Genomic DNA, 16,603 nt, shown 5'->3' with positions numbered 1-16,603 from the left:
TATGGTATTACATAAATTGTGATATTACTTATATATTAGAAATAAAAAATAAATAAAAAAAATATGATTATTTCAGGTTTTTTTTACATTTTTGATTGTGAATCATCTCATTTGTCCATTTGATTTGAGTCTAGCTAGGCATACATTGAGGTTTATGGTCGTGTTGATAAAATATGATTCATTTGATCGTGACAGATGTCTATCAATATTGTTATGTTTACAGCTTACACTGAGTGAAAGAATATTGCGCATATATACATAATTCAAGCACTCCACTTTACATCCACGTAACTATCTAGCGGATAAATTAACTGAGGGAAAAAAGAGATTTTTAAAATCGCGGCTATCTGAATAACACGATGCTTATTGTCATAGTAACTAATGCTTTTCAAATGTTATATTGAGTCTGTCAATAAATAAAACATATAAAATTGAAAATAAATAATAAATAATAAATAATAATCACTTTTGTGGTTACATGATCAACGTGCTAAGTTATATAAATTAATTTTGTATTGACTTCACTGTTAACATCAGCATAATATCAATTATTTAATTACCAAGTAAGGTAGTTTGAATTGATTTTAATGTTTTATGTTCTGTTAAAATGAATGTTTCTTTTCTATAGGTTATCGATTAATTTTTTAATTAATTTTTAACGTAATTAAATTTTTGAAAAAATGCCGAGGCAGAGAATTGAGAGAACACCTGAAGAAGAAGAGGAATTCCAACGAGCTAAACGTCAAAAAAATGCAAATCGTCAACGATCTTTTCGACAGAGAAGGGTTTTAGAACAAGCTCATTTACAAAATATTGAATTAGATCTGAATAATATAGAAGAACATTACATAGGTAGCATGACTGTTTTATGTAAGCACTGTAATGCAAAACATTTTAAAGCAGAAGAACCAGGGAATAAAAAAAATTCATTCAATGATTGTTGTTGTCATGGTGAAGTCTGTCTTGGAACTTTGCCAGTTCCTCCAAAAATACTGACAGATTTATTCACAGGTGTGCATCGACTTTCTAAACATTTTTTAGAGAGAATGAGGTGCTATAACAGTTAATTTGCTTTCGCTTCATTCAATGCTAACTTAGTCAATTTCAACCCTAACAACCATTCTGGACCTTATTGTTTTAAAATTCACGGTCAAATATATTATCAACTGAATACATCTCTGTACCCCGCATCTAATGATTCACCAGCATTTGGACAATTTTTTATTGTTGACCAAAACGAATCATCTAATATTCGATGTAATGAATCATCGCAGTTGGATAGACAAATAGTTGACGCTATTGATAAAGCTCTTCGTGAATGCAATATTTATGCTCAATCTTATCAGATGATGCATGAGGAAATACGTCAGGCCGTGAGCAACAATCCATTAGAACCTGAACCTGAAATGAATTTAATTTTTTTGAATAGACAAGGAATAGATGAGAGACGATACAATGATCAGAGAGTTAATGAGGTTGCTGCTATTTTTACAACTACTGCTGATGGTGAAATACCAGGGTCTTATGTATCAATACGGAATAAGCAGACTAAAAAATTAGAATTAGTTAGTTCAATGAACCCCAATATCGAGCCTTGGGTGTATCCAATGTATTACCCTCATGGTACAAGAGGATGGCATGATAAATGATCATGTGTTAATAAACAAAAACGGGTTTCTCGAGCAGCATATACAAAATATAGAATGGCTACCAGAGAAAATAACATAATTATAATGGGTGGTCGATTATTCTAGCAATGGATTGTTGATAGTTATGTAAAAATCGAAAAAGATCGAATGACTTTCTGTCGTTTAAATCAACAAAAAATTCGTGCTGATAGTTATCGAGGAATGATCGATTATTTACAACGGTCAGCTGATAAATCAGATAATCGTATCGGAAAAATGGTGATTCTACCATCATCATTCACAGGTTCCCCACGTAACATGTATTACCAAGATGCAATGGCTATTGTGAGGAAATTTGGTAAACCTGATCTTTTTGTAACTATGACGTGTAATCCAAATTGGCGAGAAATCCAAGAAAATTTATTGCCTGGCCAAATAGCATCAGACAGACCAGATATTGTTTCACGAGTATTTGATATAAAAAAGGATGAACTGATAACAATAATAAAAAAGAAAAAATTATTTGGTGAAGTACTTGCATTTGTATATGTCGTCGAGTATCAAAAACGTGGACTTCCTCATATTCATTTATTAGTTACTTTGAAACATGGCGATAAAATGCTTACTCCTGAAAAAGTTGATAAGTATATTTATGCAGAAATTCCTGATTCGAATATTTATCCTATACTTCATAATATAGTTATAAAAAATATGATTCATGCCTGTGGTGATTGGTGCAAAAATGAAAAAGGAGGATGCTCTAAAAGATTTCCAAAATTATTTCAAAACGAGACAACAATGGATGAAAATGGTTATCCTACTTATTGTCGTAGAAATACTGGAGATTTTCTTTTGCCTAACGGATCAACAACAGATAATCAATATGTCGTTCCATATAACCCTATATTATTGAAAACTTTCAATTGTCATATTAATGTTGAAATTGTTACAAGTATCAAGTCAGTAAAATATCTCTATAAATATATTTACAAGGGTCACGATAAAGCTGCTGCTCAAATAACAAATAATAACAACAATGATAATAATAATAACAATACCATTGATCATGATGAAATTAAAAATCATATAGACTCGAGATATGTTAGTCCAGTTGAGGCATGCGATAGAATATATGGAAGACCACTTCAAAACAAAAATCATTCAATTATACGACTGCCTGTTTATTTACCGAACGAGCAGAGCATTACTATTAGTGATGAAGCAAGTGAAGAGGCTATGATGCATTGAACACACAAACTATGTTGATGGATTACTTCAATCTAAACCAACGTGATCCAATAGCAAATCAATTCACTTACTCCGAAATTCCGTTACATTACGTATTTAAAAAACGAACAGGGGGAAACGCATCTTCATGGGAAATGCGAAAAAAACATTTTGATGTAATTGGACGAATGTATTCAATTAGTCCGAGTCAAGTTGAACTATTTCACCTCAGATTATTATTAATAACAGTCAAAGGGGCCACAAGCTATGAAAATATTCGAACAGTTAATGGTATCATACATGATACTTATCACAGTGCATGTCTGGCGTTGGGATTAATCGAAGATGATGCTGAATGGGACCGAGCAATCACTGAAGGTGAAATATGGATAATGCCTGGCCAATTAAGACGTTTGTTTGTAAGCATTTTGATTCATTGTCATCCAGTTGAACCAGAAAATCTTTGGGAAAAATTTAAAGATGCTATGTCTGAAGATTTCCAGAAAGATTACGATTTATATCAATCACATGCAAGAGCTTACCATGAAATAAATCACTTATTATCTCGAGAAAATTCGAATATGAACAATTTCCCTACCATGCCATTGATAACTAATTTTGAAATTTTTGATAGACAGTTATACAATGATGGAATGTCGACAATTTATCATGAACGAATTGGACAGGAACAATATGCAAAATTAAATCTAAAACAAAAAGCAATAGTAGATAAAATCTTGAATATTGCTTTGTTCACTGAAACAAGAAATATTGTTGATTCATGTATTTATATTGATGGGCCAGGTGGCTCTGGGAAAACGTTTGTTTATACAACGATTTATCATTTGGTAAAAAGTAAAGGGAAAAACTAGCTATGATGGCTTTTACAGGGATCGCAGCTGTATTGCTTCCTGAAGAAAAAACTATTCATAGAACATTTGGAATGCCAGTTCCATTATTTGCTGATTCAACGTCAAGTATAAAATATCAATCTAAAGAAGCAAAGGATTTACTTGAAATAGATTTAATTTTGTGTGATGAAGCTCCAATGGCACCAAGGCACTGCTTGGAATTTGCTGACTGGCTTTATCGTGATCTAACTAGAATTGATTTACCATTTGGTGGAAAATTGTGATATTAGGTGGGGATTTCCGCCAATTGTTACCTGTCAAAAAAAATGCAACTCGCAGTGAAGTAGTAAATTTGTCTATAAAATTTAGTTATTTATGGAAAAATTTTATAACTTATTCATTAACTGAAAATATGCGAGCATTACCAGAAGAAACCGAATTTGTGAAATATCTTTTAAATGTTGGGAACGGATCGTTAAATGATAATAATGACCTTTTTCCGGTTCCAGAGCGATGTGTAGCCCCAAGAAATGATGACATAGTAAAATCAATGTTTGAAGATTTAATCAAAAATCATAGATATACAGACTTAGCAAAAATCGCGGTTTTGTCAGCTAGAAATATTGATGTTGATGATATAAATATAGAAGTTGTTGAATTACTTGATAAAAGTACAGAAAAAATATATACTGGAATAGACAGTACAGAAAATTGTGATAACGGAGATATTGATGATGCAATTTTACCTGAATATTTGAATTCTTTGAACCCTCCAGGCTTTCCGCCATATCAACTTAATTTGAGAAAAAATTGTATTGTAATGCTTCTACGTAATCTAAGTACAAACGAAGGTTTATGCAATGGAACAAGATTACAAATATTAGATCTTGCAAATAATCTTATTCGGTGTCGAATTTTGACAGGTGATAAAGCAGGAAATATCATGTTCTTACATCGTATTACACTGTACTGTGAAAATATTTATCCTTTTACGTTTAAACGTCGACAATTTCCAATAAAAATTGCATTTGCGATGACTATAAATAAAAGTCAAGGCTAAACTTTTGATAAAGTTGGTCTTGATCTACGTAAAGATGTTTTTAATCATGGACAAATATATGTTGCATTTTCAAGAGTAAGATCATGGCGATCACTTCGCATATTTTTAGGTGATCAACGTCAAAGTAATATTGTTAAAAACTATGTGTATAAAGAATTATTCTTAAATGAATGAATAAATTAATTAATATGGTTCATCATTTTATTTTGGTTTGGTTTAATATATTTGATAATATTTTATCTGCTTTAAAAATTGAAAGTGGATACACGGCTTAAAGTATAAAAGTGGTAGGTATGGAGGCGCACTGAAGGCGCGCCATGTACCCTTGTATTGTAAAAAAACAGTTTGTAACACTACATATCGTTGAATAAAAAAAAAAATAAACGACCGAAAAATTTGAAAAAAATATCGTAGAGTCTGCAGATGAAGCGTCGTCGATTAAAACATTGCCGGAATCGATCGGTCAATATTTGGAATTGGGCCATGTCCAAAAATGGGCATATTAAATCTAATAAGGCCCAAAACGTAAAAAAAAGTATCATGTCTGTTTTTGGAAAAAAAAAAAACCTAAATTTGTTTTAACATCGACTAATTCGGTTTAGCGGTTCAAAAAATATCGCGAAAAAACAGTTTGTGACACTACGTATCGTTGAATAAAAAAAAAAATAAACGACCGAAAAATTTGAAAAAAATATCGTAGAGTCTACAGATGAAGCGTCGTCGATTGAAACATTTCCGGAATTGATCGGTCAATATTTGGAATTGGGCCATGTCCAAAAATGGGCATATTGAATCTAATAAGGCCCAAAAAGTAAAAAAAAATATCATATCTGTTTTTGGAAAGAAAAAAAACCTTAATTTTTTTAACATCGACTAATTCGGTTCAGCGGTTCAAAAAATATTGTAAAAAAACAGTTTGTGACACTACATATCGTTGAATAAAAAAAAAAATAAACGACCGAAAAATTTGAAAAAAATATCGAGTACAATTATCCAATTCTTTTCAGAGCCGATTAATCGATTCACGATTCTTTTTCACCGAATATCGCCCAAAGAATCGGTCTTGTTTTTCGCCCTTACAAAGCGCATTGTTCTAGGTTTTATAAACCTAGGCCACCATTTGTATTTATTTTAAACTCTTTTTTAATATAAAATAAAAAAAGAAAAAAAATTAGAAAGAAACAACAAAGTTCGTTGACACTTGATGATTGAGGATTGGCTTCTGACAGTTCTCATATAAATAATAAATATTATTATAAATATGAATATTATTTAATATTTAATATTTAATGAATAATAATAATATTTAATTATTTATTATTAATATTTATAATATTCTCTTTTTTAACATCATATTTTTCATTCAATTTCATTCGTTTTTTTTCTATTAAGGCAGTATGTAAATCCCAAGGTAGGATAATTCTTTGGGTTCAAAGAGGCACCCTTGTAACCATAGCTTAAAAAAATAATAAGTGCCCTCTAATGTCTAAAATTTGTATACTTTACTGACGCGTCTTTAGAAGTATGAGTGATGGCGCCTCGTATTTACACACACTAATACTACTTCAGCAGATTTTCAATGCTTCGCCTGGTACTTTTTGACCGTTTTTGACCCTAAATTTTCGTCTTAAATAATTAATAACTTTTAAAATTCGTGGTAGAAATCAATGATTTTTTTTTAATTATTTTTGTTATTAAAAGAAGTATAAGCTGTAGTAAAATAAAGGTTTTCTGTGAGAGCGTTTTTTCAATAGAAGTGAAAACGTTCCGATGCTTCCTATACTTGTGTGTTAAAGTGTTAAATTGTTGTCAACTTTGACCCTAATTATCTCGGTCAAATCGTGGTAGAAAATTACAAAAAAAATTTGATAAAATAGATCTTTATTTCACTTAAAAAATAGGCCTTCTTTGATCAAAATCTGTGAGAGGGAATTTTTTTTCAATATTTTGACATACTGCCTTAATATTGTGTATACATAACAAATAATGTATGATTAAAAAAATTAATAAAAAAATAATTATAAAAACACGATTTTTTAATCGATTCTTTATGAATCGAGTACTTTTTGTGGCGATATATCGGCTACCCGATTCTTACAAATTCGATTCTTGAAGATCGATTCCTTTTCTAAGAATCGAAGAACCCTATTATAGTATAAATGATGATATCAATATGATATTTATAATAATAATATCGATCATATTGCGATAATATCCAAACTATAAATATTGATAATATTATCAATATTATATCGTTATTGATATTATTATTATTATTAATACCATTGATATTATTAAAATTATTATCAATATTATTATTATTCATATAATCATCGTTATTATTATTATTATTTATACTATGAATATATATAAATGATAATAATAACAACAATAATTTCAATATTATCAATTATTAACAATATTATTGATATTAATAACAATATCTATAATAATAATATTTGAAATAAAAATACTAATAATTACTAAACTTTATATTTGAATATTATTGACAGTACTATTATTATTTTTATTACTATTATTAATATTATATATCAATATTAATATTAATATCAATGATTTTATTATTATCGATGATATATTATCGAAATCATTATTGTTATTATTATGCATACCATGAATTAATATATATCAATAATAATATTATTAATAACAATTATTTCAATAATATTATACAGAATAAGAATGTCAATAATAATTTTGATAACATTATAAATTAGGAATAGGAATTAGGAATTAGGAATGACTATAGTCATAATATAAATGATATTAATTATATTAATAATAACATTTATAATAATAATATTTGAAAATATGAATACTAATAATTATTAATATTTATACTTGAATATTAATGTCAGTATTGATCTTATCATTATCAATATTATATCGATATTATTATTATTATTAATATGATTCATACCATTGATATTATTATTAATATTATATTGATATTATTAATATCGATGATATTATTGAAATTATTGTTGTTATTTTTATTTATAGTATCGTTATAGATATCAATAATATTATTATAAATAATAATAATTTCAATAATATTATGAAGAATAATAATATCAATTCAATAATAGTATGTATATCATTTGAATTTTCGATTCATTATATCCATAATAATAATATCGATATTAATAATAAAATAATAATTATAATAAAATATCAATAACATAATATATGGGCAAATGCTTGCTCGGTCCGAGCGTTCGCTTACTCCGAGCGTTACATGGCCGACACACTGATTTTTTTTTCACTACCCTGCAAATAAATTGTAGAAGCATTCTAAGAAGATATCTGGAGAAGGATATGAATAAACAGCATCATTATTTTTTTATAAAGATTTATGTCAAACAATTTTTGAAAAATGAGATAAATAATTTATGATTTAATAGCAAATTATCACATTATAATATTGAATTCAATTTAAGTTTCATGTTGTGTATAGATGTTTTTTTTGAAACATGAAATGAAAGTTGAAATTTGTAGTAATTTGTAGTGAAAAGGGTTTAATTTGTAGTTCAAAAATTAAGGGTGGAAAAAGAGTTAAAATGTACTTTTGTAGAAAATTAAAGAAAAATAGTGATAAATAGGTCTAATAGCTTTTTTAGAATTTGTAGCAAACGAATTTTAATTTTAAGATGGAAAATGATGACAAAAAAAAAAAATTTTTTTTTTTGGGGCAATATTCATATTAAAATTGCATAACTTTTTTGTTTATAATAAAAAAAAAAAATTACAAGTATCCTATTTAAAAAAATTACTTTATTTCAGCTAACTTCACACTGAAAGGTTTTTATTTTGTTATTATTTTTAGAGAATTTTAATTTCCTATTGTTTTCGCTTTTCAGCTGGCCCCCCCGCCCCCCCCCCCCCGAAAATTTTCTAAGTCCCTTAATCTTAATACGATAAATATGGGGAACATCATTAAATATGAAGGAAAATATAGAAAAATCACTGAATATAAAGAAAAAAACGATAAATATGGGAAAATATCAGTGAATATGAAGGAAAAATTACTGAATATAAAGAAAAAACCGATAAATATGGAGAAATATCAGTAAATATAAAGAAAACTCTCATAATTATGGAAAAATATTAGGGAAATATCAGTAAATATAAAGAAAACTCTCATAATTATGGGAAAATATTAGGGAAATATCAGTAAATATGAAGAAAAAATCACTGAATATGAAGAAAAATGCGATACATATGAGAAAATATCAGTAAATGTAAAGAAAAATGTAGAAAAAAATAGAAAAATATCAAAGAAAAATCAGTAAATATAAAGAAAAAAACGTTAAATATGAGAAAATATCAGCAAATATAGAGAAAAAATTACTGAATATACAGAAAAAATTGCTGAATATGAAGAAGAAACCGATAAATACGAAAAATTTCAGTAAATATAAAAAAAAGGGGTCAATATAAAGAAAACTCTCATAATTATGGGAAAATATCAGGGACATATCTGTAAATATCAAGGAAAACTTACTGAGTATAAAGAAAAATACGATAAATATGGAAAATATCAGTAAATGTAAAGGAAAATGTAGAAAAAAACGATCAATATAGGAAAATATCAGCAAATATAAAAGAAAAATTACTGAATATAAAGAAAAATCGCTGAATATAAAGAAAAATCCGATAATTATGGGAAAATTTCAGTGAATATGGAGGAAAAATTACTGAATATAAAGAAAAATACGATACATATGGAAAAATATCAGTAAATATAAAGAAAAAGTCGAAAGAAAAACCGATAAATATAAAAAATATCAGTAAATATAAAAGAAAAAGCGCTGAATATAAAGAAAAATCCGATAATTATGAGAAAATATCAGGGAAATATTAGTAAATATCAATGAAAACTTACTGAATACAAAGAAAAATAGGATAAATATGGGAAATACCAGTAAATATGTAGGAAAAATCACGGAATATGAAGAAAAATACGACACATAAGGGACAATATCAGTAAATATAAATGAAAATATAGACAAAAATAGGAAAATATCAAAGAAAAATCAGGGAATATGAAGAAAAAACGATAAATATGGGAAAATATCAGTAAATATAAAGGAAAAATTACTAAATATGAAGAAAAAATTGCTGAATATAAAGAAAAGTCCGATAATTATGAGAAAATATCAGGGAAATATCAGTAAATATCAAGGAAAACTCACTGAATATAAAGAAAAATACGATAAATATGGAAATTATCTGTAAATATAAAAGAAAAATCACTGAATATAAAGAAAAATACGATATATATGGAAAAATATCAGTAAATATACAGGAAAATGTAGAAAACAATATAACAATATCAAAGAAAAATCAGTAAATATAAGAAAAATTACGATAAACATAGGAACATATCAATTAAGTTCTCCCCCCCCCCCTCTAACCATAGTAGATCCCTCGAAAGTCCCTTAATTAATCTAAACACGATGAAATGGGAAAATATCGGGGAAACATCAGTAAACATAAAGGAAAATATCGAAAAATATAGCAAAATATCATGAAAAAATCACTAAATATAACGAAAAATATGATAAATATGGAAAAATATGATAGAAAAAAACCACTTAATATATAAAAAAAAATGTGATTTCAATTATGTTACCCCCTCTTAATATGCGAATGGAAATCTAAGAGATATTATCAAATAAATCACAAAAAAAAAATAAAAATGAAATGACAAGTTTGAAAAAAAAAACAGAAGAAAATAATACAATATATGTGACTTAAGATATAATAATGTGGAGAATAATCAGAATCCATTTTAGTTCAATTAAAAACAACATATAATAACCAAAAATTAATGACTTAAAAAAAAAACAAAATTAATGCAACAACATCACATCAATAGAAAAAAAAAAAAACATCTATCATTTTTAACGAATTTGAGAACAGATACAACGAAATTTTTGAAATCATATGCCAATAAAATCGAAATGGGTAAAAGAAAACAAGAAGGGAACAATCCAAAAATGAAGAAAAAAAAATAAAACTGAGTGATAAAAACACAACAAAAAATACATTGATGAATAAGAAAATTGAAAAAATAACAGATTGAAAATTAAACACAATATGGTAAGTCAAAAATTAGAAATGAATATAATTTACAAAAAAAATTAAATTAAAAATTCAATACAGTGATACAATTCGAGCACGAATTATAAATAAAAGTGAAATAAAGGAATGAGAAAACGAACGAGGAACTGGTAAAAAATTTACGATAGATATATGTGATAAGAGTGACAAAATAAGATGTATTTTTTTTTTGGAGAAGCTGCAAATGAAGATCATGGATTTATTGAGGTACCGTTATCAATAAAATGTATAAAACGAAAAGGAAAATTATTAACATATGATAAATTATTAAATATTCAAGTTGAACAAGAAATATATGATCACTGTAGGATTAGTGAGAAAAGTTAATCAACAAAAGATAATAAACAGAGGCTAATATAGAATTCGAAGACTATGACAAAAATGAAAATATAATAAAGATTAATTCCGAATTGAAAAAATACAAGAAATCATCTACCAAATAATTCATGTGCAGGTAAATTTATTTTAACAAAAAAAAAAAAAAAAAAAAAAAATTTTCAATGCTGAAAATGTTATTATATAGATATCACCGCAGTCATAATAGCAATAAATGAAGTAGAATTTATATATGCAATGGCAGGACGGTTATTAAAAAAAAGAACAATAACATTAGCAGACGACAGTGATTATGAAGTAAAATAAAATTTGAATAAAAAAAAAGATGTGTGTTATTGTACGCACAGCGAAGTGAAACTTCTTTAGTAATTCTAATAAATAGTAATTGAAAGATCTCTCGTTGCATTAATATATTTTTGACTAGTTGTCTTTTTCGCTCTCATTCCGAGTGAACTATTATGTTCATTCAGTCATTAAAAATTATAATAGAAATTTTTAAATTTATTGATTAGTTATAATATTAAGGTTATATGAAAATGAAAATCTAATTAAAAAACTTAACACAGAATATAATTTTATATAAATATTTATTTATTGAACAACTAGTCAGCCAAACACTTCTATTACTATTTTATGTATACTTTTTATTTTATGTATATATATTCATGAAGTACTGAGTTTTTTCAGTTGCTTTTATCTTCAGGATTTTTGTCGGGATGAATGATGATATCTTTTAATATTTTCCCGATATATCAACTTTAGATGACTCAAGCTTTCAATATTATTGAATATTGAGCCAATTTCAGCCTCGTTATCTGACATGTTACAGCCTGAAAAATATAAATGAAATTAATACAAATTATAATGGAAATAAATTTGATTTTAATTTAGTAGCTATCTCTTCAATATTTGAATAAAAAAAAAAGACCTGGTAACATTTGTTGGGGCATGTGGCCAGCGTTACCCGTTGAAAATTAAAAATTTTCAATACTCCGGCTAGGGCCATTGTTATTTTTATTGCTTAGACATATTTTAACCGTTAATTAACGAAAACATTTTTCATATTTAAAAGAAAGGCAATAGAGTTTTTCAAAGCTTTTTTTGGAGCCTTATAAACATTTTATTTCAACTCTATGATGCCATTTTTTGGTCCGTTTTTTTATTTTTTTTTCGGCGAGCCTCAACTTTTGTTATAATCGAGATAGGGAGTTCGTATTAGGCTCAAATTATGCGCCTAAAAAAAAATCTAGTGACGGCATTGCGGATTTTTTTTTCTCTCAATAACAGTTTTCGAGCAAAAAAATTAAATATCCGAATTTTTTTTCAAATTTTGAAGGTTTTTTTTTTTTTCTCAAAAACTATTATAGATAGGGGAAAAAACCCATCATGCGGGCGATAGAGTTTTTTGAGATTCATAATATGAGCCTTATACGAAGTCTCTCCTTTGATTTCGCGTTGAGTTATTTATTGCGCTGTTCTTATAACTTGTAAAATTTTCACATGAAAACGTATGTACTATTTTAAGTTACATAAATAATAATTGAAGAATGATGAAATATAAAACAGAAAAAATTCACAAACAAAAAACCTGTGGTGATAAATACTCTTTGATGGAAAGTTTAGACACCACAAATTTTTAAGTGAGAAAAAAATTTTTTTCAAAATTTACATTTTAGTTTTTCGATTAAAAACTATTACCAATAGAGCAAAAAACCCATTACGCGTGCGATAGAGTTTTTTAATGCACTTTTTTTGAGCCTGGTACGAAGTCTCTCGGTTCCTTAGTTCGTAAGATATGAGCGTTTTTTTTTTTTCGCCGATGAATTCAAGACTGCGACTGAGCCTATGGCTCCTACCCTCCGTAAAAAAAAAAAAAAAACAAAACGAACTATTTGATGTTAAAAAAATTTAATGTCAAATATTAATCGATTTTTTCAACATTTTTATTATGAGCGAATTAACCACAAACACATGATGGCGCATCATCGCCGCCACTGCCACCACCATGTATTTGTTCTATTATGATTGCTGCTGTTTATATACATATGATCAATAGGTGCGTTCTTTCGTCAATTTTTTGTTGGCGCATCATGACCACGCATTTGCGCAGAAGTCGAGGAATTAAGTAAAAGTTTCAAAGTATGTATGTGTGCGTTACTCACACTTACAAACAATTAAAAACTTACGTGCTTTTTCAGCTTTTGCGCAAATGCGCAGTCATGATGCGTCAACAAAAAATTGACGAAAGAACGCACCTAATATTGTTGTTGTTATTTTGATTTCCACTCGGTACATCATTTATTAAATTATTTTTTACTCCTGTTGTTGTTGTTCCATTGAATGATTCAATATTTAATCATCTGTTCCATTTTTTTGTCCTTAACAAATTCATTCAAGATCTTGAATTTATTTCGATCATGGCAAGCACGATCATAACAAGCACAAGCACTTTAACAACCACTATCTTGTGTATTATTTGATTATTGAACAGATTTATTTCAAATACTCATTATTTGATTTAAAATATTATTACAACCACCAGTACAAGTCTCATGAAAATTACCAGACATTGGTATAGGATCTAGTCGTATTTTAAATTTTACTGATTTACGATTACCAGTACATTTATCAGATGTTTTTGATAATATTTCAGTGTCATTAATTGTCTCTTCAAATCCTATACAATCTAAAATACGATCTTTACTATCTTTACGTTCACGTAGTACCAAATTTTATCCACATATTATTTATTGTTGTTCGGTATTGTGATTATGATGTTGCTGTCGTATTATGTCAAGCACTTAATAAATTGTGTATTAATTGTTTATTTAACAGATTTATTTTAGCTACTCATTATTTGTTAAAAAATATTATTATAACCACTATTACAAGTCTCATTAAAATTATCAGACATTGGTATAGCACCTCGTCGTATTTTAATTTTTACTGATTTAGGATTACCAGTACATTTTTCACATTTTTCTGCTAATATTTCAATGTCATTAATTGTTTCTTGAAATCCCATACAATCTAAAATACCATCTTTACTATCTTTACGTTCACGTGGTACCACATTTCATCCACATATTATTTATTGTTGTTTGGTATTGTGATTATGATGTTGCTGTCGTATTATGTCAAGCACTTGAATAACTATTATCTTGTGTATTATTTGTTCATTTAACAGATTAATTTTAAATACTTATTATTTGATCAAAAATAACATAATAAACTATATATTGTATATAATAAAAGTTTTAACCTTAATATTCACCTTTGTCTCTTGAATCTTTCATGGAACTAAAATTTTGAAACAAATTTTTTCGTATCGTTGTCAAGGGAATAAATAAATAAAACAAGATAAAAAATAATTTAAAATTACTTACCTTCATACCGTTACTTTCGTTGCATCCATCTTTTGTTTTTTTTTTTTACTGCCCATTCTAAAGCAGTTTCACTTCAAAAATTTAATAAACCAAGTAAAGATACTAAATTTACTAAAGAAAATATGGAAGGAACAAACAAAATGATGAATAATTTTCAGTTGTAACAGTAATCATTGTAACAATAGAGAATAAAATAAATTTGTATCCACGAATTACAATGAAGAAATTAAAATTCCCCCCGCAGGGCAGGCACAGTTGCTTCAGCAACTGTTTCATCGTTTTTTAATTGTTTATATTTATTTATGTTATCTTGCTGTCGTTGTATTTGTGAATATTGACGTCGAATTTTTTTTTAAGTCTTCTGATTTGCTGATGGAGACGATACACGTGTGCTTGTTTTTGTTGTTGTTGTTGATTGTGTGACTGACAAATGATTTCAACATCGGAATCAATATTGAAAGGGTCATATAAATAATCTTGTTGTTGCTGTTGTTGTTGCTGTTGTTGTTCTTCAACTATTATGCATGGAATAACAGGAAACACTATAAAATTTATATCTTCAAATGTCGAGATTATTGTATTAAAATATCAATTACCAATTGAGAAATATCTCTTCATATATATTCATGAAATACTGAGTTTTTTCAGTTGCACTTTTATCTTCAGGATTTTTGTTGGGATGATATCTTTTGATATTCTCCCGATATATCAACTTTAGATGACTTAAGCTTCCAATATTATTGAATATTGAGTCAATTCCAGCCTCGTAATCTGACATGTTACAGCCTGAAAAATATTAATGAAATTAATACAAATTATAATGGAAATAAATTTGATTTTAATTTAGTAGCTATCTCCTCAATATTTGAATAAAAAAAAAAAACAAAAACAAAACGAACTATTTGATGTTAAAAAAATTTAATGTCAAATATTGATCGATTTTTTCAATATCTTTTTTATGAGCGAATTAACCACAAACACATGATGGTGCATCATCGCCGCCACCACCACCACCGTGTATTTGTTCTATTATGATTGCTGTTGTTTATATATGATCAATGTTGTTGTTCTTATTTTGATTTCCACGATGACAAGCACGATCATAACAAGCACATGCACTTGAATAACCACTATCTTGTGTATTATTTGATTATTGGACAGATTCATTTCAAATACTCATTATTTGATTTAAAATATTATTACAACTACCAGTACAAGCCTCATGAAAATTACCAGACATTGGTATAGCACCTGGTCCTATTTTAAATTTTACTGATTTACGATTACCAGTACATTTATCAGATGTTTTTGATAATATTTCAGTGTCATTAATTGTCTCTTCAAATCCTATACAATCTAAAATACGATCTTTACTATCTTTACGTTCACGTAGTACCAAATTTTATCCACATATTATTTATTGTTGTTACGGAGGCTAGGAGCCATAGGCTCAGCCGCAGTATTGGATTTATCAACGAAAAAAAAAAAAAGTCTATAACTTTTGAACCACTGAACTTAGAAAGTTCGTTCGTAGCTCAAAAGAAGCGCCTCGAAAAACTCTTCGAAAACCATCATAAAATTTTTCCCTGTGACTAAAAGTTTTAGAAAAAAACATGGAATAATCGATTTTTGGAAAATGTTTGTTCTTTGTTCTAAATTAAATGCCATCTAAACTATGAATCTGAGAGCATAAGTTACGAGGGTTGATATGATCTTTAGATATTTCTCTATCATGTTTTATTTCTTAAAAATGGATAAGCATTCAAATAAAAAAAAGACAGACGTTTATACAAAAATTTTTTCAATGGTGCAAAAAATTAGGCAAGCAATAACTTATAAAAAAAATCAAGATAGAGACTTCGTTTTAGGCTCAAAAAATGCGTCTACAAAAACTCTAGAGCCCGCATTATGGAATTTTTCCGCCATGAGCGATAGTTTTCGAACCAAAAAAAAAAAACCTTGAAATTA

General features: G+C 27.6%; 3 protein-coding genes across 3 annotated transcripts; all 3 read left to right on the top strand.

Annotated features, from left to right (window-relative positions):
• The first annotated feature begins 680 nt into the window (after window positions 1–680).
• On the top strand, window positions 681–1,649 carry LOC122860307. The gene is made up of 2 exons (XM_044164061.1): window positions 681–1,011; window positions 1,099–1,649. The coding sequence occupies exons 1-2, from the start codon at window positions 681–683 to the stop codon at window positions 1,647–1,649; spliced, it is 882 nt and encodes a 293-aa protein (XP_044019996.1).
• Window positions 1,650–1,796: 147 nt separating this feature from the next.
• LOC122860299 lies at window positions 1,797–2,876 on the top strand. Its single transcript, XM_044164049.1, has one exon. It carries the CDS (start codon window positions 1,797–1,799, stop codon window positions 2,874–2,876), a length of 1,080 nt encoding a protein of 359 aa, XP_044019984.1.
• A 1,242-nt stretch (window positions 2,877–4,118) lies between these two features.
• On the top strand, window positions 4,119–4,766 carry LOC122860291. Its single transcript, XM_044164035.1, has one exon. It carries the CDS (start codon window positions 4,119–4,121, stop codon window positions 4,764–4,766), a length of 648 nt encoding a protein of 215 aa, XP_044019970.1.
• Window positions 4,767–16,603: the final 11,837 nt, after the last annotated feature.

This window comes from Aphidius gifuensis, linkage group LG1 (assembly GCF_014905175.1).
Source record: "Aphidius gifuensis isolate YNYX2018 linkage group LG1, ASM1490517v1, whole genome shotgun sequence".
In the NCBI taxonomy this organism is placed as follows: Eukaryota; Metazoa; Arthropoda; class Insecta; order Hymenoptera; family Braconidae; genus Aphidius; species Aphidius gifuensis.
This window is presented reverse-complemented; position numbering and strand designations above follow the sequence as displayed.

Coding starts and splice junctions, on each gene's coding strand:
- LOC122860291 (XM_044164035.1), top strand. CDS start 4,119: ATGCGAGCATTACCAGAAGAAACCGAATTTGTGAAATATCTTTTAAAT.
- LOC122860299 (XM_044164049.1), top strand. CDS start 1,797: ATGACTTTCTGTCGTTTAAATCAACAAAAAATTCGTGCTGATAGTTAT.
- LOC122860307 (XM_044164061.1), top strand. CDS start 681: ATGCCGAGGCAGAGAATTGAGAGAACACCTGAAGAAGAAGAGGAATTC. Junction 1,012..1,098: donor ACTGACAGATTTATTCACAG/GTGTGCATCGAC, acceptor ATGCTAACTTAG/TCAATTTCAACCCTAACAAC.